Here is a 25112-nt window from a genome sequence, read left to right on the forward strand (position 1 = left end):
ATCGTTACCATGATATAAAGGGAACAGACATTCCTGTTTGTTTCCCAATAAGTGTTTAAAGATAGTCTCCCTATACTTTATAGTGAAGTGCTCCTATCAACTAAATAAAAGCAAATCATTTAGTCAATGAAATTAGCTGTAATTAATGTTGAATATAGTAATATTCACTACCCCTTTTGTTCAGAACTCCTCATTTCAGTTCATGGACGGCGAGCAGCATATAAATCATTTTTGGGAAATGTGTTGCATATGAAAGCTACACTCTGCCAGATACAATATAATCCCATTGGCATAATCCAAAAATGCTCTATGACAATCAGGAGTAGATGATATTTACAGCACTTAATATGGCCATCAGATTGTTCTGGCTAATCTTTTAGGTAGGACACTTGATTTCAGGTTCTTATATTAAAGTCTTCCATAACGTCTTTCCCTATTGGACTTCAGTTTTTGAAATTCTAATGTCTATGCTCATTGGGAATTTTAAGAGTTGGTTTAATATTTTTGACAAGAACAAGTTGGGAAAGCTTCTACTCACACTCCTTTACAACATATTAGGTTTAAACATAAATTAATGTTATGGTAGTTTGCAGTTTTAGGGATGAAACCCTACTGAAAATAACATTCTGCAGGCTCTTTTAGATTTTTGGTTTCTGTCAATGGTTTAACTTAGCCAGCAAGACCGCTTTTAAAATATCCTTGAATTTAATAAGAGAACATTTTAACTAAGGATTATGGTGTGCTAAACAATTCTGGCAAGAAAACCATTGCTTTTGGATTATGAGAGCAGGTTCGTGCTGCCTTGTTTATAATTAGATGTTCTTGGAACATCTTCTGAAAAGAAGTGGGAGAGACAAAAATAGGTAGATTATTGTTGTGAGGTTCAGATTTTTTATATGGGGTGAGAATTCTCACACCTGTATTCAACACTTGTTCCTATAGTCCATTTCCCAGGAGGCCTGCATTAAATAACCTTGTGTCTTGTATTAACTTTGAAAACTGAATGGATATTGTGAAATTTTGAGCATTAATAAAGTCTTCTAAAGTCTCTGCAGGGTAAGTGGACAATGGGGTAATTTTAGAAAAAGTATGAGATGTTCCCAGAGGAAGTGTCATCTTCTTCTTGATATTCTGGTTTAGCCAAGTAGATTTTCAGAGTGATATATTAACATCCTTTCCCAATTAGTAATATATAATTAGATTTTAGATAATTAATTTTTTTCTGGTTAGTGAAAGCTCATTGCTATTTTTTTAAGTAGACTATTTACCTTACCATTTGGCACAAGCTAGACCATGTGGTGATGAAGAAAAAAATAAAACAAATTCAATAAGTCAACTTGACAGCAGAATAATTAACAAAGGTAGAAATTAATTACCATAGAAAGCTGAAAGGAAGAAAAATGTCTCATTTTGCAATAGAGGTAATTTCATAGTTGGGGTCTCACTACAAAGGAAGATCTTATCTGCTAAACACACTAAGTCAAAACTGCTTTGATTTTTTTTTAAAATAAAAGCTGAACAATTAAACTATAAATTATAGGACAATTTGCATGGTTAAAAATCACTTTTAGATACCCTGACTTCCAAATTGGTAGAGTATTATCGATTAGGCACTTCTGCTGCAATAGAATGCAGAATGAAAGCTAAAACAGTTTCTGGAAAATCATACTTAAAAGCAATTTTGATGCAGTATTTGTACAGACATGGCTTGAAAATCCCTTTCAAGGACAGCATGAGGAAAAGCAGATTTCAGATACTTAAAGAGGAAAGACTAAAACATGAATCATTGAGGCTAGGGATGCCTTTTCAACTAGTACTACCGTTAGTCCAGCTGTCAAAGTTAGAAAAAGTACTTCTGCTACAGCAATCACATTTAAAACATTATTGAGTTTCTGCAGATGAAATCTTACTCCCAATGGTTAATCATAAGAATCTTTTCTGTCTTCTATGTACTGAGCCTTCACTACATCTATCCTTGAAACCCACAAGAGTTTAAATTTTCCCACGACTTCTATTTTATCACTTGAAAAAAAAAGTGAGAAATATATCTTACTATTTTTGCAATGAATCATCAAATATGAAAACCTCTCCAAATGCTTCCAGCTGGCCAATGTATTATTTTTCCAATGCTTCTTTTTTTCTTTCTCTAGGATTTTTTAAAACTGAAATAGATACATACTATTTACGTACATATATACATATGTACTTCAAACTCGTGGCCCTTGGGATGCGTCACCTGATAGCCACACCCATGCCCAGTTTAGCAAAGGGGGAAAAAGTTGTGATATGTCATGTGATGCCACTGTGTCAACGCAAGTTTGACACCCCTGCTTCAGTATGAAATATTTGAAAGTTATTTCAACTGGAATAACAAGGTTTTTTATTACCTGTCAATCATTTCGCATTTTAAAAGGAGCATGAAAGTAACCTAGATAACTTTTCACTTTCCTTTTGACATCTGATCTATGACAGGCAGTAAAGAGAACATAGTATATTAAATAATCTTCTCATGCGAGTTGTTTTGGTTTATGTATTTCATTGCTGCTATGCATTAAACTACTTTAATATACTGTAGATTAGAAGTTTAGCATGTGACTGGAGGAAAAAAATCTACCAAAAGCAATGCCAGGGTTTTTTTTTAAAACGGACGCAGGAACTCAATTAAAAGCTTTGTTGCATTAGAGGATTTTTTGCTTATTGTTTTGATTGTTTGTATTAGTGTATCTGTGTACATATTGCTTAACAGCGAAGAGGAAGGATAGGTCCCTGATGAATTGAGATATTCGTACTATAAGCAAAAACATGGAAACCAATTAATGAAAGAAAAGGTTAGTGAGGAAAGAGTATAGGACTTTTTCAATTGCTAATAATTATGAATCATATGAACTTTATGATTCTTGATGAACATATCTTATCTTTTTATGTACACTGAGAGCATATGCACCAAAGACAAATTCCTTGTGGGTCCAATCACACGTGCTCAATAAAGAATTCTATTCTATTCTGTTCTTTTCTATTCTATTATTTGTGAGAGAAATGGTGTATATATATATATATAAGAAAGGCAAGGTGAAGATAACAGCATGGAGATGTTGCTTACAATTGCCAGCAAATGTGAGGAAGAGGTCCCTGACATGCAGTTATATACAATACATATAGCACTGGCTCTGCAGTTTGTAAAACACAGGTACTCGGTTTATGAAGAAAATTGAATGTTGTTGCTAAGTGAGAAATTTATATATATATATATATATATATATATATATATATATATATATATATATATATATATATATATATATATATATATATATATATATATATATATATATATATATATATATATATATATATATATATATATATATATATATATATATATATACACACATTTGCTGGCAATTGTAAGCAACATCTCCATGCTGTTATCTTCACCTTGCCTTTCTTTGAAGTCACCAACGGCAAAGAAGCTAAAACAACAATTAGTCAATACCCTGCCCCATACTTTAGTTTTAGCCTACTTTTTCTTCTTGCAGCTTCCTTTTAGGTCAAGGAACAAAACATATTTTATAAACAATAACCGGCACAGTGCAAACTTGCAGCAAAGCTGGCTTTTTTTAAATGGAACTATGGGAGGATTTTATGCCAAATTCTGCCTTTCTCCTGGCAGGAGAAATCTGATTATTCTGGGGACAGCATCAGGGTTCTTGCCGGTTGCCACAAAAGTGTCACACTTTTAAGGAGTTTGCCTTCCCAAGCTGCCTGGTTTCCCTGATGGTATTGTGTGAACACAAAAGGTGAAACAGTGTTTAGATTGGTACAGCCTTCACCTGCAGAGAGGTTTAAGTATCTAACTTAAAGAGTCAGATACTTCCTCTTCCTGTTCATCGACCTGAGAAGTGAGAAGGAATTTGGTAGGATGTTAAAACCAAAATAAAGAAAAATTGAGTGTGTAGGATGTCTTTGTATGTAGGGTAGGCAAGAGTATCTTCCCCACTGTGTGAGAAATGTATTGAGGGCTAAACTTTCCAAAGCTATGCAATTAACTAACTGCTACATAGCAGTAGACATGAGATACACAGAGGAAGTTTCCACTTAAATGTGGAAAAGGTGGGAACAAGAAGCACCGGATTTAAACTTTGGAGGGTAAAAGATGTGACTTCATCCTAATTACTGCAGAGGAAAACCAAATGACTTGTGACCTCACTCTCATGCATGGTATGGTTACTAACTGTCTCGGTTTGAGCAGTTGGATCAATTCTGCCAAATCTGAGCCAGCCAAAGTGACAACCCAAGTCACAATACTAGAGAGAGAAGCAAAATGCTGATATCTCTATAGTACATTTGCTTATTCAAAACACAATCCTATATTGTTTTTAAGGCAAACTTTTGAATGTAAAAACATTTCAAAATGAGGGAATAAACACTGTATTCAGTTACCTCAAGATGGCTCCTCTTCCCCTGCCCCCTGCTATTTGTAGACGGCTTCACAGATTTGTTTTGCAATGAGATACTTGTCATATTTCAATGTCGTTATTCTGAAATATGTTCTTCAAGACATATGGATGAAGGCTTGGCTGTGAGATTCAGCACTTAATATGTCATTTAAATCTCTTAGCATGTATGAAGTACGCAATAAGCAAATTAAAAATAAAAAATTTCAATAAAGCCTTTTCCACGTGACGCACACACACAAAAGGCCTGAAGTGGAACATTTCATGTTGATGAACCTGTTAATAAGATTGGTTTTTTGAGAACAGAACAATGTATCCACACTTGACATTTTGGCAAGAAGTAATTGGTAATTTTTTCAGAGGATACCAGAATGATATCTTACATAACATCTGTATCACTTATAGTGGACAATTTGGACTGTGATTTCCATTTTCATCAGCCTCATTTTATTTTCATTGAAAATATTATGGTAATAACAGATAAAAAGGAAAAAGTGGATTCTATCTTGCTTGTTTTGTTTTTAAAAAAATATGTAGTCATTCCTAGGAGAAACTAAATTCAGCCAATTGTTCAGTTGGATTTAATCTATAATATTCATGTAGAAAATATTAAATGTGTTACACTTAAAAAAACATGTGGGAGGATTGGAAACAAAATGTGTTTTCTAAAATATTCATGTTTTGTCTCAATAGGTCAGAAAAAGCCAACTTTTGATGATAATATATTATACTGGTAATAGTATGTCATCATTGTAATATATAAACTATATTATATATAGTTTAGAAATGGTACATAATAACTTGCTAGGGCCCTGATAGAATATACCTATACATATGCTCCATTTGCTTGTCTGTATCTTTCTGTAAATAGGATTTTCTCAGTTGAAATTATATTCAAATGTGCTCAGTTATCCCGGATCACATGAGCACCTTTAGGATAATTTGAAATTGGCATATTGTAATTTTAAATGCTTTTCTTTCATCAAAATTGATGGGCTTTTGTATATTTTTGAACAAGACTCATATTTGCTTCCAAGATTTCTTTCATGTTATAAAAATGAATTTCATATTTAATTTGACTTGTGTTAGCAAATAAGTAAAGGACGTTGAGAATATATGTCAAGAACATATATTCCCACCGGAGTCACTGAGCATGTGAAGGGCATCCCACTGCTCAGTTAAAGAAAACAGGCATCTGCGGGTGGGTTTTTTACCAATGATATAAGAAGATGTTTGGCCTGAGTGAACCCATTTGGTTACAATGATTCCATACTGCCTGGGAGAAGAGAATGAGAAATCAGTATTTAATCAGAAAACCACATGGATAGACAATATAAATGAATGATATAATGCTGGATGATGACTGCTCAGGTTGAATAGTGTTCAACATGCTACTGAAGAAGGACTGAGAGTTGAGGGTCTTTGACTAATAGTGTTTATGATTCGGCTAGATTAAAGCCTTGGAGATGTTTAGTTACTGATGTTGACCTGCTTGGGAAAAAAACTGAAGCTGCAAAGAAGCATGAATATGGGAAATCTTAACACAGTAAAAGATTAAATGAATCAATTACATGTTGACCTCTAAGATCATCCGCAAATTGAAATGAAGTGGAGTTGGACATTTCAATCAGAAAATCATGCTGTATGCTACTCAGGATACAAAACAAAAAAGAAAAAAGAAACAGTGTTACTTTCACAGCAAGAATTGTATTTTGGTAGATGCAACCAATGAAAAATATAGAATTAGTTAGACTTTCATGGACAATCCTTTAATATTAAAATTATCCAAGTTAATGGTCCAATCATTGATGAAATTGATGAGTATTATGATATTACAATCAAGTTTTAGCTGAAAGTGGCAGAACATGAAACCAAGATGTGCTACCAAGATTGGATATTGGAATGCAACATTGGAAATATTAAGAAGGAAACATAAATAGTCTGCATGTCCTAGGAAACTGAAGCATGGTTTCCCAGCTTCTGCCAATCCAGTGCTTTTGTCTCGGGCTACAAGTCAGACTCTGACTCCTATTCTACCCCTATAACATTGTTCCAGTCAAGTCTATGGATTGTCAGACTCGGGAATCTTCAAATCATAATGATCTGAGGAGGCCAATCAATCATAGGCATCTTGGAGCAACTGAATGAAGAGGCACAACCCCCAAGCTTCAGGTTTGCAATGGCCAGCAGAACAGCTCCACTCAATGAGGCTCCTTACAAGGCAAAGATCAAAGAAAAACTTCAGCCAGCTCCCTGCAGATAATTTTATATAACTGTTTTGCCTTCAGTCTTTGTTGGAATTAACTATTTGGTATTCCGTCTTGTGATTCTTGCTGCTGTGTGTTCCTAAACCTTTGACTATTGTACCAGCTGACTACCTGACTCAGCTCTTGATTCCTGGAATGAATTGGAACCCTTTGCCCTTTGAACTTCAAACAGAATTATTTATTCAGGCGAGCAGTCTTTGCAAAGACCTTGATTTTTTTTATCTTGCCCTCCATTATCTGCTTAGCTGTAGTAAATAACATCTTAGCAATGGTATCTCTTTGTATTTATCTGGAACCTAAGACAGAACAGCTTTCTTCATTGGTTATTTCATTTTGTAGTAGCTGCTCCAAATGAAGCACGAAGAACTAATAAATTTCCCACAAGATACTTAATAAAACATGATGGTTTGAAATGCTGTATCAAGAATTTTACTACTGGTGATTGTTAAACAAGAAGATAAGAAAACAGACAGGAATTATCATGACCTCAGTATGGAGCTAAAAAGAAAAATCAACTATTTGATAACTGACCTAAAGGCTACTCTGAAATCTTCAATAGCGGGAAGCAATTTTTATTTCGGTTTGGAAAAAATTGGGTGTAATTTGGAAAAAAAATGGTAAATTATGGGAATGAAAATAATAAACAAAAAAAGAAAAGCTTCCAAGGTTTTTTTACATTATTCTCAGTCGTTGTAACAAGGTTGATCATAACTGCTGACAGGAGGAATTGTTAATGATGTGAACAATCATCTTTCTACAAAACCAATTATGATAAATTTCAGGGTAAACATTTGTTGATGATATTTTCAAGAAAATTACAGTATAGTGATGAGGTGATGGAAGCCTCTTAAACATTGCTGAAGTACTAATAGCAGTACTTTCTGATTATTTTTTTTAAAAAGAGTGTTCATACTTTAGAGTAATTATTTTAAAATAATTGGGGCCTTAAAAAAGCTTGATTCCCCCCCCCCCCGGATTTTGAATAAAGAAAATAAAACTGAACTATTCTGCCAATATTTGAAGTTTTTATGATTTCACTGAAATTATTTTTTAAAATGATTTTTGAATAAATTCATTCAAAATAATTTTGCTTATTTTTTTTACTTTGTTAAACTCTATTCTTTGTTGGAAAATGCTAACCAGGTTTTTCTTTTTTACAAGATAATGATTCTTCTATGGTACCATGGCAAAAACATCTTCCAATCTCTCAATAATTCATTTAACTGGAATGCTCTCAGTTTTTAATGATGTCATCAGTATGTCTCTGATTGCTTGTAATGAAGACCATTTCATTTTGAAGAAAATTAATCTGAACAAGATCTGATTAATTAATTGCTGTATATGATATATGCTTTCTAATTCAGAATTCTGTATTTCTCTTTAAGGACTGAAGAATGCTGTTATGTTAAACAGCAAAAAAAAAATTAAAAAAACTATTATGAGATGTTCCACAAATTTAAATTGAGATTTAATTTCTACACTGAAGGTCTTTGACTAATGATTTAAATTAAATCCATCTTATTATGAAATGGTTTGATGATTTTGTTTGGTCATTGTTTTGTTTGGTCTTTGTTTTTCCCATAAATTTCAGGGACGTTTGATATTGTATGGCCAATACAATCCCATGAAAAAATAAATGCTTCATTCTGAAACATGAATGTGAACCCATTTTTTCCTCCTTTTTGGAGTGCAATAGACACCATTAAATTAGAGATGAACTCCCTCAATACAGTTCATTGCATCTTAAGGTTTTCAGCAAGTTTGAAAAAGTATTAACACTCTGAAAACTTTCCTGTCCATAGTCTATAATTATCTCTCTCTCCAACCTAGTCTTCAAAAAGGAGAGAAAAACTGACTGCAGGAAGAATCTTGATATTTTCTGTCTCTCCCTCATGATGGTTCCCAACCACCCCAGGCCCCTTGAAAGTCTGTCCTACTCTTCTGGTTTTCTCCCTCATATGCTATTGGAAACAGCTGAAAAGGCTTATCTACAAGCAGAGACTTAATTTGGAGGGTTTTTATGATTGCTAAGAGTGGATGGTTTTAATTCTAGGACACACATACTCCTAATCAGCACCACTGTAAGTTAATCAACTACATTAAAATGAAGATTTAATTCCTTCCAAAAGGCTTGAAAGGAAGTATATCATTAAGTGTGGCATTATTTACAGTGCAATATTGATATTTAAAGTAAAATGCACTGTTTGACCCTTGGATTTATATATCATATAGGTTACAATGCAGCTAGAGGATACTCAGATCAGTATGATGATCTGTTCTGCACTGATCTTCAGATTGAAACACTCTGAAGTGGTAAAGCACTTAAATTCTCTGCTTTTTGACCACACTTAGTCTTAATGCAGAGAAAAATCATAGCTTCTAGTTCATCATGACCTTTTAAAAAAGCAATATTCTTCTAGAGTAGTTTTATGGGTACTGAAATGCTTTTGAATTGTAATAATAAAAATAAATACAAATCTGCAAGTTCAAGGGAAGGACTCATGTAAGCTGTTGAAAGTAATTTTAGTTCCTGTTTTCTCTCATGCATACCTTCCTACTCTTTACGCTAAGGTAGTCAATGCATCACTGTCTACCCAGTGTAAACATGGACATGTCTGTGCTCTTTAAAAAGTGTAAAAAAAACTTGCCTCTCTGTACTGCTGATGTTCAATAATTCTGTTACAATTCAAGCATAGTTTAAAGTGGGTTGTTATTTTTTTTAAACCCTTCTTTATGGAGAAAATGGGCCTTTTCCATTTTTATTTTTTATTGTAAGAGGATATTAGCTTGAGATTTGATATGCACCACTGTGTCCAGAAAGGGAGGATAGGAAGCATTTTGGCTTTAATTTGCCAAACTGACTCCATTAGTAATCAAATTAGTTTTTACTTGGATTAGTTTTTATGTTGCTTAATGTGTTGCAAAAAGCCAGACAGTGTGGGTTTGATTATTAGTGTATTGTGTGTACTGAGAAATTAGGTCAATCCAGCTAAAGCTAAGTTTAATGTGTTGTACAAGTGCAGGCAGTAACTTGGTTCCCGTGGCATGCTAAATTTCCCCTCCTGGCTGGTAGCTGAGTAAAAATCCCTGGAAGGAATTTCAATACGTTGTTTAGCATGAAATTAACCCTCTTTTTCCTCAACAAAACAGTCATCTCATCTGCCTAGCAACAGAATCCATGTGAAAATCTATTTTTTTTTATAACTGATAACTTATATCCTTTCCTTCCCTCAACTGAACTAAGGTCATCCATGCAATCAATGGCTTCCCATAACCAGAATTGGAGGTGGTGGAAATGGGATCACTATGATTCTGTTACTCCTCTTTAGGAATGAGGGCTTAAGGTATCTGAGGGCTGAAGTGGCTGTAAATCATGCAGTCCATTGCATCACTATCATTTGATCAAAGAGCCAATTTGGCCTAGTGGCTAAGGCACCAGTCTGGAAACCAGAAACAGTTTTAATCCTTGTTTAGGCATAAAAATCAGCTAGGTGATCTTGGACCAGTCACTCTCTCAGCCCAACCCACATCACAGGGATGTTCTTGTGGGGAAAATAGGAGAAAGAATAAGTTATGTTCACTGTTTTGAGTTATACATAAAAACAATGAAGGTGGGGTAAAAACCCTAAAAAAAAATACTTCAGGTGGCTTCTGGTCATGATCCAGCACTATCAAGTTAAAAAAGAATGGTTGGTTCATGTAAATCAGATTGAACCAACTAATTAATATCCCTCTTATTTCATAGGAGACTAATAAATTGGAATGTTATTTTGTGGAGAAAAGACTGCTGTCCATGAATTGGTAAAGGAAATTCATTCTGCCAGGCAATCATAAAGGCTACACAATCCAGTCCCCTGTTTATGCCAGTAATCTGAATTAAAGGATTTTGCTACAGATGCCATTCAGCATTTTCTTGAACAGCTTGAGAGATGGGGAATGTATTTTCTATCTGGATGTTGTTTTTGAACCACTCTTTTTTTCCAGCTTTTTCTAGACATTCAACCAGAATGTTTTGCTGTAACTTAATACCAGTATGTCTGGCATTGTGGAACATAGTGAAGATGATATTTTATCTTTTGTGGGATAACTATTGGGATGCCTGAAAACTGCAGTTTATGCACGTTCAAGTCTTGCTGTATACATTTAAATCTTATTCAGAATGTTCATCGTCTGATTAAGTTGTGTCTTTTATAAGATCATTTAGATGACATTGACTTTTTGCAAGCATCATACAATCTACTGTCTGCAGGGAGGAACCCTAATTTAGCTTGGATCTTCTTAAACTGAAATATATCCATATAGTTTTCCCCCATAAACTTCAGTTTCTTTATAATATTTTTTGCCTGTTTTCTCTGAAAGGGGCACTTCAGTTAATTGAAATAAGAAAATCATTCCCTAAATGGGATAATGAATTTAAGGTAAGGTCTTACCACCACATAATAGATTGAATACATTTGTTCTTTTTTACATTGTTATTTTCATACTGACTCATATTCAGTTTATATCAACCTTGAGATAATTTCATTTCTACCAATGTCAAGCAAAACTCTCAATTCAACTGGATTTATTTTTTCTAAAAAAAATATTCATTAACCTAATAATGTACATTTACAATGTGGGTTTTAAAAAATCAATTTAAAAGTAGAACCTTATTTATTTAAAAGCTAACAGGAACTATTACTTTTTAAAAACACATAATCATGTTTATCTTTTTTTTTAAGTACAACTGAGTGTTTACACTTCTTTCTTCTAAATCTTTGAGAAGCATGTTGTTTTCTGGATTTTCAGTTCTCTTCAGTAATAAATCGAAGTATTCTCCTTATTTGCCCCACCCCTTATATCCTTTTATCTTTCCTGCAGTTAAAATTCAGAATAAAGATAAAAGAAAATGGTAATGCATTGCATCTTGAGTACTGTATGATAGGTTTCAGGATTTAGTGTCCTTTTGGATAAATTAGAATATAACAACAATTAGTTCTTATGTCTAAAATTTGCATTTATGGTTTCAAAATATTCCCCCTTATGCCACTTTTCTTTGCAAGTGTAGCATATTTTAGTTTCTGGAGACAACAGATATCTCTTAAGTTAGATTCAATTAAATAGGATGATATGATGCTTGTTTTGCAATAAGTAGTGACTTACACTGAGGCATAAGTGTGTTTGATTAATAACTTTGAATTGTTTCATTGAAGAAATAGAAAAATAGTCCAAAGCTTTTCAATTATTACATTTATGATCTCTAACAGGGCAAAAGTGTATATATGTTCATGTACTAGGGCATCAACTCTCCTAGCCCAGTTTTGTGTCATCTGCAGATCTGATAAAGTGTTTCCTGCATATCATCAGTTGATAAAATAATGCTAAATAGTATAGGGCCCAAGACCTAAGGCCCCAGGTATTCCACTCAAATCCTTCAAGAAATGAGGATTGTTCATGTATGAGTTTTCAGCTGGTAACATATCCACTTAATTTTCATGCCAGCCAGCTCACTATTAAGTAGTTTGCTAATCAGAATGTGACAGGGTACTTTGTCAGAGGCTTGTTAAAATCATAATTTATCATATCTACAAGTTATGAAGTTATTTATGTAATATTTTTTTAAAAATAAAGGGTTGGCATGATTTCTGTCCATTTCTGCATAGTTTCAAAATGCTTGTGTCTGCTCTAGAAACTCCCCAAATATTGATGTCTGCTTAAATGGTCTGTGCCTTTGTGCAATTTTTATTTTTTTGACAATAGAATATAATAGTTGTCCACCTACAGATGTCTGACACTTGACCTTCTCTCCAGGCAACAGATAGAAGTACAGCCAGATGGAAATTCCATTCATGTCAGATGTAATTGTCCTTATCCTACAGATTTGGACTGAGAAAAAATAAATGAACAAACAAACAAACAAACAAATATTCTTTGACTATATTGTTATCAATCCAAAGCTTCAATCATGCTGTTCACAATTATTTGGTTAGATGCACATGTTCCTGTTGGAGAATAATAGAATAACAGTTGGAAGGGACCTTGGAAGTCTTCTAGTCCAACTCCCTTTTCAAGTGGGAGATTTTATACCATTTCAGACAAATGATTGTCCAATCTCTTCTTAAAAAGCTCCAATGTTGGATCACCCATAATTTCTGGAGACAAGCTGTTCCACTGATTAATTGTTCTGTCAGGAAATTTCCCCTTTAATTCTAGGTTGCTTCTCTCTTTGTTTAGTTTCCATTCCATTGCTTCTTGTCCTACCTTCAGGTGCTTTGGAGAATAGGTTGATTCCGTCTTCTTTGTTGCAACTATATATATATCCTTAGATATTAGGAAACTGCTATCATATCACCCCTAGTCCTTCTTTTCATTAAACTAGACATATTTATCTTTGAAGATTTATCAAAACAGGATTTGAGTTGTTCTGTCTTTTCTTGTTTAGCATTATACCATTTCACTGAACAGATGGTATACCAATTATTTTCTTTTTATTTCAAAGGTATCTGAAGAAACTCTCTTTAGGCATTTTGGCACCTTCTCTGCAATTCCAGGCTGGCTCTTTGTATTCTTCCTTGATGGTCTGCTTCCTTTCATATGCTTTATATGTTATTCTATTATATATAATATAATTACCTCTTTTTTATTGTTTGTGTTCATTTTAAATAAATAGTATCACTCAGTTTCTATAAATCATCAGAGACTTCTCACCAAATTGTCCTTGTTTGGAATTTAAGTTCATATTGTTTATTTCCCTTATTATAAGCATTAATAGAGAGCCAATTGATATAGTGGTTAAGGGATCAGCTTAGAAACTCATAGAACAGGGGTGGGTTCTGGCAGGCACTTCTGATGGTTCACTCATGGGTGCGCCCCCTGCATGCATCCCCTGTGCACACAGGCGCAGTGCAATTTAAATTGTTCTGCACATGTGCAGAAATGAAAAACAAGATGGTGGCACATACAGTGCCACCCAGAGAACCAGTTCCAATGCCGGTTCCAGTGACCCAGGCTGCCAAACCACTACCAGTTCAGCCAAACTGGTCCGAATCAGTAGGAACCCACCACTGTCGTACACCATGAATTCTATTCCTGCCATAGGCACAAAGCCAACTGGGTGACCTTGGACCAGTTACTTTCTTTCAGCCCCAGGAAGGAGGCAGTGACAAGCCACTTATTAAAAACCTTTCCAAGAAAACTTCAGGATCTTGTCCAAGCAACATCAAAGAATCAGATACAACTGAAGCGGGGGGGGGGGGGGGGAAGCATTACTAAATAATGTTATGCAGCACACTTTCTGATTTTTCACCAAATGGTTGCATAGACCACATTAGAAATACTGTATATTTCAACTTCCATCTACAAAGCTAAAGTTTTTGTTACTCTCTTTCAGTGAGTCAGTTTAAAGTTCTTATCATCATGTTCACCATGTTTTGGCCACATAGATTTTTACCAGTTTTTGTAAGATGTGATCCATTCTGTTCTAGCAATAAATTTTCCACATAATTCAGACAATAGCCCTAGAAATTAAATCTCACATGTTGACATCATTTGCATAACAGTCATTTACTTTCAGAATTCTTTCATTTTGCATCCTATGATGAGGTGGATGTGAGCATCAACTGAAATACCAGTTTCTTGCCCTTTGTTCTTAGTCTATTGATGAAGTTGTAGCTATTTTTTTTAATTTAGCTTGTCTCCATATATGTTTCTGATGAAAAATAATTGTCAGTGAATTATTAAGACTTAGAAGGCATTCTGTCGCACAGGTAACTGACTGATAGACAATCTAAATGAATTAAATAATAATAATCTTCTAATAATCAGAAATACTTTAATATTTTTTAAAGTTCTATAATTTAAGTTATTCATACAGAGGTTTTATTGTCTCATTAAGAAAAATTGCAAAATATGTGATAGGAATGGTTACTATTTCCAACTTATATGTTCCTTTGAAATATCGGCAACTTTTAAAAGTTGTATTTATAATACAGGAAGATAGTTTAATATTGTGTGTATTATCTCAGAGTACATGGTGTCCAAAGAGAGAAAGGAGCTACATAAAAACCTTGCAAAATAATCTAGTGAGTTGTAATTCAGAATGATGATTTCCTAAGGGAAATATTAAGGAGACTGAAGTTGATTTAGCCATGCAGTTTATTAGGAGTTAATTGAGGCTACACACTTTTCTTTTTCTTTTCTCCCTTATGCGGTATTTCTCTCTCTCAGAGAACAATGTTGGATTTTCAGTATGTCATGTGCACATACATTTGCTCAGAAATTCATGTTTTCTTTGTAATTGTAACGATTTACACTTTATAAATTTAAAATTTGGTGTTGTAAGATATTGCAAAAACTACCTCAGTCATTTGTATTGGTCTAGTGAAAAGAGGTAAGAATGGGCTACAAGCTACTATGTATTAAGTAGTAATTCCCAGTTTATAAGAAGAACATAAACTATCTTTACACAAATCTGGGTAGTTGGTAAATTGTTAAAGGCATTGAAAAGCAAGGAAATAACATCAATAACAAAAAAAAAGATGAGCAAAATGACAAAACTAGATGTGAACAAAGAAAAAGAAAACAAAGGGGACTTCAGTCACCCCTGTCAAAGAAAGTTGTAAACTTACTTGTAAACCAAGCATCAGACAACATCCACTATATGTTGATGTTATACCCCATTCAATCCTATTTTATTTTATCTACTATTAAGAATCTTGCCTAGGAAACCTACATGTTGGTTCAGAATAGTAGAAATATGAATATATTGCACTGTGAGTGCAGTTTTCCTCTACAAAATTAATATCTGTACATGGTCATACCATATGTATATGAAACTGCCTAAAAGTATATGCTCAAGATTGTTATTTGTATAGATCCATTTGGAACGAAACCTGCTTAAGGCATATTCAGAAAAAGGGGTTCAAGTTAACATTTAATTAAAATTTCACAAAAAAAATGTACTCTTTTGGGACCCTCCAGCTAAATTGTCTCAATTTCCATAAACCATTTTTCAAGATAGTCATCCAGCGTGCTTGAATTATCTAACATACCTGACAAAATGTATGTTGGTTGGAGAGGGCTAATGTAAAATCCTGCTTTGGAATTTCTTTTAATAAAAAAGCAGAAGAAAATGAAAGCAAAATCAGTAAAAACAATAGGAGCAATTAAATGCTGTTTTAAAAATAAAAGATATTCAGTGGTTTGGACCAATCATTTTTTCTCAGCCCAACTCATCTTCCTGGGTTGTTGTTGTAAATATAAAATGAAAAGGGGGGATATAAATCAAATATATAAAAGATATTTAAAAACATATTCTGCTTGTAATACCAATAGTCACACAATTCAATAGTTATTAAAAATAGAAACCTTCTTGTCACACACTCAAAAAGTGGAAGCTGGTGCAAAGAAATCTTAAAGTTTATTAAAATAAACAGTCATAGATCAAAGACACAGTGATAAAAACATAGCTCGGATGTTCAAAAAAGCCTATTAGTGTGCGAACTAAACATATCAAAAGAAACTATGAGGTCCAAGAACTTCTACTTGTTATAGCTGGGCTACAAAATTTGGCCATAGTACTAAAGATTTCCTGATCCTGATTGTTTAGTAGATAGTAGTGATTTGCCATATGACAGGACTTTTGAAGACGGAAGATTAAATCTACCTCTAAGGATAATAGATTGGACAAGTACACAAACTAGTATTTCAATTTCAGATTCTGAACACACTTGTGCTTACCACTGAGGGGAAGATACTACTGAGCACAGAATCCAGATGTGCCAATATGAAGGCTATCCTATGAACAGGGACCATTAAATGATGCAAATATTTGGGAATGTTAAAAATAGGTTGTATGAAAATATTGTTGCAGAGATTTGAAACTTTGGTTCTATCTCTTTGTTAATCAAGATCTAAAATTTTCTACTTAAGCTCTCTTCAAGTTTCATTCAAGTCTAACGTAGGTATAGATTCGGGGGTAAGTCACCAGTAATCCAGTCATTCATTATTTCTTTCTTGCAAGGAAACTGGTATCTGTCTGCCCAAACTAATAGGACTAAAGATTTGTATTCACCACCACCACCACCATCACCCTGTCAAATTTATTTAAGCAAAACTTCAACTGGCAGATTTGTAACTAAGCCTTGGCTGAAATGCAACAACAAAGTGCATTGCAGAAAACCAGCATTAACAAAGCAGGGGATTCAAATTAGGAATTTCAGAGATTTAGATGGAAAAGATTCCTCCTATGCATGTATAACTGCAGCACTGTGCACCATATAGAAAAGTTACAGCATATTAGCTTTAAAATCATTGCAGATGCATGGCTGTTTGTTTACAGATTGAATATCTAATAACTGTTTAGGTACTGTTTGTGCTTTCAAATAAAGTTTTGAAGATGGAAGCTTCCTGGAAGAAGATGCCTGAAATAAAGAAAAGAATGACTATAAGTAATACGTTAGGAAAGGAGGATTTCTGTAGAGCAAAAATCATGCAATAAAACATTGAATTAAGTATCTCCACCACCACCACGCCCCGGGCTCAGTGTAATAGTTTAATAGTTCTCTAGATTTAAGAAAAGAAAGAGAAGGAGTAGCTTCATTATTCTTTGGATCAGCAACAGACAGTGAGACCTTCCTTTTTTTAGTTTAGATTTATTAGAATTGCATTAGTTTTTTCACCAAAAGGATTATCTGAAAGTGAATGTATAATGTATTTCAGATTAATGTACATATTTACATCATTCATTCTGTCCTCAAATTTTACTCAGCATATATTATGTATTCAGAAAATAAATTTAGATTTCAAAAAATTTATTTTGTTTGATACTGTTTACATACATTCTTCTAGTATTTTACTCCCTTGTTAGCTAACATTCTCTGAACAATGAGCAAAGGGCAAATAGATGGAGATAATTCATGATATTTTTCCTGAATTCTAGAATTAAATTAGGATAGAATTTTGATAGATAAAAAATTAGAATTGAAATTACACTTTGGTCATAGATTGATAGATAAGATTTTAGAATAATAGTGTCTATATAATCAGCAACATGTGAAACCTAATGTGGCAGACATTCCTTTTTAGACAAATAATGTTTCTAGGAGTACACTGTATGCATGAACTCTTTTCTGTCAGTTGGTGTAATACATAGTATGCCTCTCTGAAATTTTGATAATATTTGTAAGGAAATAGTTACTGCATTATTATATTTTTAAAAAATATAAGGCAGAACATGTTTTTGAAAGATGGACAAATTAATTAAAAGTTCCTTAGAAAACAAGAGATTGCAGGTTTTTTTAAATGTGGTAATTGCTATATTTATTTATGTATTTATCAAATTTAGAAACTGCTTATATCACTTAGAGATTGATTCTGGGTAGTGTACAATTAAAACATAAAATCATATATAAATACTATATTTGGAGGCAATTAAAACATTCACAACATTACACAATACGTTTCTGGGATATATACAATTTCTAAGCCTTCTGTTTAACATGCCAGCATGAGATTGAATAATCTAGTTTAGTGTCTACATTTTATGCAAATATTAAAAAGTTGTACAGAAAGAATAAAAACCTATTGGATTCACAATTCAGATGTCATGGACTAAATGGAAATATGCCATTATCAGTCTTGAATAATAAACTTGAAAAGAGAAATATAATAATTATAGAACACCTGTAGCCAATTCCCAACTGAGTTGTTTTAGCTACATTTGTTAAGAATATTAATAGGATCAACCCAGTGATATTCTCTATCTTTGTCATCTATTAAAGGGTCTCAGTCAAGTTTGCTTTATTTGATTTGTGCCGTCAAGTCAGTATTAATTCCTAGTGACTACCTGGACAAATCCCTGAAATTTTAGTGGCAGTATTTTCAGCAGAGGTTTGCCTTACCTTCTTCCTAGTTCTAAGAAAAAGTGACTGAATTCAAAATAGCTTCATGCCAAAGGGAGGACTAGAATTTGTGATTTCCCAGTTTGTATCCTGATGTTTTAAGCCACTGTGTCAAATTGGCTCTCTCAGTCAGAGTAACCAAGATTATTTTAGTACCATATGCAAACTTGAAGCAGACCCAAATTTGTCTAGATAATCTACTTTTCCCACATACATTTGGAATTGGATGGTAGTATCTTCTCTACTAGTGTTCCTAATAAAGGCAAATTTGCAAATTGTACTAATTATCTTAAATCACACTGTTCATTAAGGACCTCTTTGAGAAAGGCCAATGCATATAAATCTGCCATACCTCTTTTATGAAACAACCTTGATTACCGTTACTGAAGATCTGAACCGGATGACAAATTTTAAAAATGTTGCCTGTTCCTCAGCCTCTGCAAATTGTTTCCAATACATATGATCAAGGCACTTCCATAAACTCAGCATAACTGTGATGTCTAATTTGAAGTGGATGCAAGCAGCACACTCTCAGTGTTCTTTGCAAAGTTATTATAGCAGTTTGCTGAGTAGTCAGCTGAGTTTTTTTCTGGATAGCTTTGAGCTGTCTGCCCAACATCTGTGAAAGGTCTATTGGGGTAAAATGCAGTAGTGGTAGAGAAATAAACCCTCTTTGACCCCATCCTTACTATTAGACAGAGATAATTATGTAGTCTTTTGTGCTTGGGTATTTTTCTGCAAGTTTATTTGGGTTCACTCTAGACAGTTGGCACTTCTTTTTATTGTCTGGTGCTACCGGGCAATTTCCCATAGCTATGGAGACAAGTCAGGAGCAATAGTGCCAGTGGCCCTTTTCAATGCTACACTAAAACAAGGCCTCAACAAAATTGCCATCTATGTTGCCTGAAATATCCCTCAGATTATTTGGGGATCCCTATCCTGTGGATTTCAAACTACCTAGGCAAATGATTTAAATCAGTTGGTTGATTAAAACTTTCATCTGTATTAAGACATAGCATTTTCACTGGTTCAGGTGAGTATATTCAACTGAGAATCATAAAACACTGACAGATAAAGCAATATATATCAGTGTTGTGCTATTGTGGTACAGGCCTCATCTGGAGATACTGATGTCTAGAGGACTAATCATAAGATACTGTGTCTTACTCTTCCCAGCATCCTTTGTGGGCTGAATGGATGTTTCCAGAACAAGAGAATTATTTTTCAAAGATAACTACATCTCCAGATTTCAAGGAATGTCAGAAAGAGCTGCACTTTTAATTAAGCCTTTCCTAATGTGGTGCTTTTTAGATGTGTTGAACTGTAATTCACATAATCTCTAATTATGCAATGTATCTTTTTGAATACTTTGACAAGAAATCTTTGTTTCTGTCAGAAGCCTGAAAACATTATTTATAGAGACAATCTTTATAATCATAATTTATTTACTTGATTGAACTAAGTTCAATTTTGTAATAGATACATGTGAATAGATAGATAAAATAAAATGCTGTTATTAATATCTAGACAATTAAATCCCCAAACTTTAATCAAATACTGCTGATTCTTAAAGAGAAAGCAATACTTATGGATAATTGCTTACATTGTTCTCTACAGCCATTATTCCTATGCTTTTTCTTTTAATTAAATGAACATTTTTTAAAAAATAATAAGATAATATCATATAGAGTCTAGTGCCAAATATTTTTATATTTTCTGTTTTTTGAGGATAACAGTATTTATTTTTTAAAACATTAATTTTATAGGCAATGGTGGTCAGTTGAAGAAGTACATTGATTTGGTTTGGTTTGGTTTGGTTTGGTTATTTCAAATAGCAAAATAAAAAATAGTAAAATTTTCAACCTATTTTTCCCTCTCTCTTCTATCATTTCAGGACTATACTTTGACCATGTACTTTCAACAAGCATGGAGGGATAAGAGGCTTTCATATAATGTAATACCTTTAAACCTTACACTGGACAATAGAGTAGCAGATCAGCTTTGGGTTCCTGATACCTACTTCCTGAATGATAAGAAGTCATTTGTACATGGTGTCACCGTGAAGAACAGAATGATTCGTTTACATCCAGATGGGACAGTTCTCTATGGTCTCAGGTGAGCATTAAACATTTTGAATGGCCACATTCTATATATAAACTAACAGGCTAATTCTCTGTTCCTTTTCTATCTCTAGTTTCCCTTCTTCCTTTTCTTTCTCTAGTTTTTCTCTTTTTTATGTAGGTTGTGTAGAATTTTGCCAGCTTCCCTCAACTTTATGCTCTTCAAAATGGTTGGCACTAAAGCCCCATAATCTGAAGGTCATTATGGCATTTTCTATCCAAATCTTCAGGCGGGCACTAGATTGAGAAAGACAGTAGATCTTGTAACAAAACTAAATGCCTTAATCACAAACAATACAAGTGACTTTAGTGAAGAAACATCTTACAGACATACATAACTCCATATAAAGACCTTTGCTTAACTATTGATGGGAAAAGAACAGTACTTCTCATCTTTTCCCCTCCACTATATTATTTCCACTTGCTTCCAAAATATTAGTTTCTCTGGGCTAGTATATATGTTTAAAAGGGAATAAAAATGGATTGGACGATGATACCTCTTTTTTATTTTAAATGGTTCTTGTCACACAATAAAAAATTGCAAAACAGCAGCAGCAAATCAAAATTTATATGTAACAGCTGAAAATAGGTATCAGAATTATACTGTGGCAGAATATTGAGAATGGTTTGATGTCTGTGAATTTCAAGAAAAGAGTTCTGCAGCAAAGATGCTTTCTTGTTATAAAGCAGTAATAGATATATTCATCCTTGGGATGGGAAGATTTTTTTTTTAATAAAGTGTCAAGAAAATATTTTCTTAACTCATTCCTCTGCCTTTTCATTTGTCGTCAAATGTCCCCTGCACATGTACTTCCCAATATGGTATGAAAAATGTACCGGTGAATAATTTGAAATTGAAGATTATACAAAAGCCAAGAAAATATTAGCATTTCTTGACCCGTCTTGTCGCTAAATTTTAATACACACAAACATATTTTACAGCCAAGAATTGTGTGGATTATCAGACCTGTGTTGTCACATAACGCTTAAGTGAGTCACAAAATAACTTAACATAAAATCCTTACACAAATCCACTTATATGCATTGATTTGTAAAAACAGGAAAGTAAATGTTTATATAGGAAGAACCATCAGAAAAGAGAAAACTTATTATTGGTTTTTTTTGTGTAGTGATTTCTTCATGCAGTGACTTAGCATTTGACATATACAGGAACTTTAATGGGTTTACGAAAGCTGGCCAAAAGGGGGAAAAAATGAAAAAAAACCCTATTTTCTAATCTATCTAATAAAAATATATATTGTATTAACAAGGCAGATTAAAAACTTAGTCTTCTCTAAGCCTTCTCCCATCAGATTGCTGTCCAGATGTGTTACATTTCAGCAGCACATATGCATTTCCTCTAGGAATTATGGAAGTCTGACACATCTGAAGGACAACAGATTGTGGAAGGTTGATTTAACTCTCTAGAAGCAGCGCCATCAAAGAAGTGACTGCTAATTAATAGTGACTAATATGGTCTCTCTAAGCTAAGTTAGAGAACCAGTTTTGTTGTCGTAGTTCAGGCATCAGACTAGAAATCAGGAGACTGAAAATTTTCGTCCTGCCTTAGGATTAGATGAAACCAACTGGGTGATCTTGGGCCAATCACTTTCTGTCAGTCTTAGGTAGGAAAAGCCTTGCCAATAAAATTGCAGGGACTAGTCATAGGTCTCAATACTGACTCGAAGACACACACAATACAAACTAAGTCTAATATCAAAGCACTTCCTTGTAATATCATTTTTATTTTTAAAAACAATAACATTCAAGATTCCAATATTATTGCAAAGGTAAGTACTGTTGAAAACAACATGATTTATATCATGTTGAAATTTATACAAGTTTCAAATCAGGTTTTTTCATGTAGTATTTAGATACCTTTTTCCCCCCCTAACCTGTTTTTAACAATCCTTTTCAGAATTCAGCTAGAGCTTTGATATGAAATATAAATGCTATCCAAGACAAGGGGCATTTTCACTTTGCTTTAAGAATAAGCAATTTAAAAATTTGCAATAAAATATTTTTGCAATCATGCTTTGGTGTTGGTCATGTATACAATTAGGAGGAAAAGAGTGGGAATACAATTATATGACAATATACTGTAATTAAATTTAAGCATATATGTGTCTTCTTTACTTTCCATCTAAATGTATGAGTGACTTCCAGTTGCCCTGTATACTGCCCCATATCTGTGCAAATCTCATATAATGTATAAGAATGTCAGGACACTACTTCCTTTTAACCTGCCAGCTGTATGAACAGATGGAAAATATGTTACAGGACCAGAGGGAGATGTCAAAATCCAAACCACAGGGAAAGGAACAACATGCAGACTTTTCTTTTTCTTTTACCAATATATAAAAATATACTGTAGATTTTGAAAGATAGCACTGATTACTAGATTACTATTTGTTTTTAAAGCAAAGTGCCTTGGGATATGCAATGAAAATAGCATGTTCTTTCAGCTTTTCTTCGCTTTCTGGGAATAAATGGTTGAATACAACTTTTTTCCCAGAAACAAAATCTGATTTTTGTTAGAAAGAGTCCGAAATCTGATTCATTTTTGAGATGAATAAATCAAAGGAACCAGCGAGATATTTATATTCTGTTATTAATATATTCAGTTCTCTCTTAGCTCAGTTTTTATTTTTATTTAATAATTGTTATTATGTATTAATTGTTCTTAATCTTTTTATATGCCATTCAGAGTTATTTTATCTTGAGAGGGAAAGCAATTTAAATTTGATGTACAAACAAATAAGTAAGTAATAAAATAAATACATACATACATACATACATACATACATACATTCATTCATTCATTCATTCATTTCTGGAAGTTTTCTTAATTGATTCAAAACAATTTAAGATACCTCATTTTTTTTACTTCTCTCAGTAACTTAAACTGAGATTAAGTAGCCTGCCTGATACTACTCAAATAGTTAAGATTTGAGTCAACAACCTCCATATATATTAATACTATAAACTGTAAGAATGCAGATGTTATATTTTTTCTTAACATTTGTAAACAGCTGCATGACCTTATTTATGACTAAATTAATGTTTTACCTAAGAAAAAAATTAACTTATGGTATATATTTACTAATTGCTTTCTCTTTCCAAATATGTATTTTTTAAAAATATAACTATACTTTCACACATTTGCATTTAGACATCATTTGCATTTAGTTCTTTGGAAGTTACTCTAAAGTTAGTATTCATTTTTATTATGGTGATCACTAAACATAGTTATACAATTTGTAGTAGAATTTACAGAGTTCAAATGGAAATACATAAAATTACTCATTAAGTCAGGGAAAAATTAAATTAGCAATGAAATACAAGAAATAGGGTTGAAAGACTAAATACTCAAAACTAAAAAACTAAATTATAAAATTACTTTGCAATATACATAAAAGAAAATGCTCAGCCTTAGAAGAGTAATTTTAATAAACCTATTAAAAATAACATAACACTTCAAATATAATTGTCAACTTACATTATTTGTTTCTCATCAGAATTGTCATGTTTCACTATCTGTTTCCTAGTAATACAAGTTCTTGAAACATAATCTGGCAACTGTTCATAGTAATTATAGTCTACCAAAAGTAGGGTTTAATATAATTTCATCATAAAATTTCATCATTAAGTCATTACAGCAGCATGGGGTCAAGAGAGTTATCTGCTCCTGAGCATCAGGGACAGGACTGTCTGGAAAACGAATATATTGGTACTTTTGTTCCAGTGCAGTTAAAGACAGTATGTTAAAATATTCTAGGATAAAAGCCCTATAATATCTTTCTAGTAGTAAGATTCTATAGATATTTAGCCAGGACCAAAGATTATGTTCCCTTACCTAAAAAGGAGAAAATTCCTAGCATTATCTCTCCGTTAATGAAAATCTATTATTTCCTATCTAGCAAATGTTTAGCTTTGGGAAGTAACGAAGAATACAGGTATGTTATAAGGTAGGCCAGTATGTGTAATAATTTATCCATCATGTTCTTCCAAGTTGAGTAAACATGTAGTGGCAGCAATGGGCCAAGATTTTTGGAGAAGAATGCCATGTTAAGCCAGTAAGTCATCATTTCTGCTTCCATTGAACTGAGAACTACTACAATCAGAATCTTGTACTACAGACGTATTGAAAATTACATTGAACAGTTTCCAAAAAAGGAAAAGTATTTTTAACAACACAGCTTTGATATATTGAAAACAACTTGAACAATTAAAAGTTAACTTGGGGTTTTCTTCTTGCACCTATCCTAAAATTTTCTTCTCATTTTTAAGTATATATTTCAGAGCAAATGATATGACTAGGGAGATCTCCAAATATCATCAACAGTCTGCTCTATAATTCTAATAACAATGTATGCCAATGCTAAAAGAAAT

General features: G+C 33.2%; 1 protein-coding gene across 5 annotated transcripts in view; it reads left to right on the plus strand.

The window, feature by feature from the left end:
- Positions 1-25112, plus strand: part of GABRB2 (gamma-aminobutyric acid type A receptor subunit beta2) — a 109362-nt gene that overhangs the window by 21292 nt on the left and 62958 nt on the right. For all 5 annotated transcript variants that reach the window (XM_014061465.2, XM_014061687.2, XM_014061763.2 and 2 more), the window contains exon 5: positions 20495-20715. In XM_014061465.2, the coding sequence (XP_013916940.1) occupies positions 20495-20715 (221 nt within the window). The remainder of the gene's footprint in view (positions 1-20494; positions 20716-25112) is intronic.

The sequence above is a fragment of the Thamnophis sirtalis genome, unplaced genomic scaffold, assembly GCF_051295495.1.
Source record: "Thamnophis sirtalis isolate CommonGarterSnake01/CBP01778 unplaced genomic scaffold, rThaSir2_p1.2 scaffold_3, whole genome shotgun sequence".
Classification (NCBI taxonomy): Eukaryota; Metazoa; Chordata; class Lepidosauria; order Squamata; family Natricidae; genus Thamnophis; species Thamnophis sirtalis.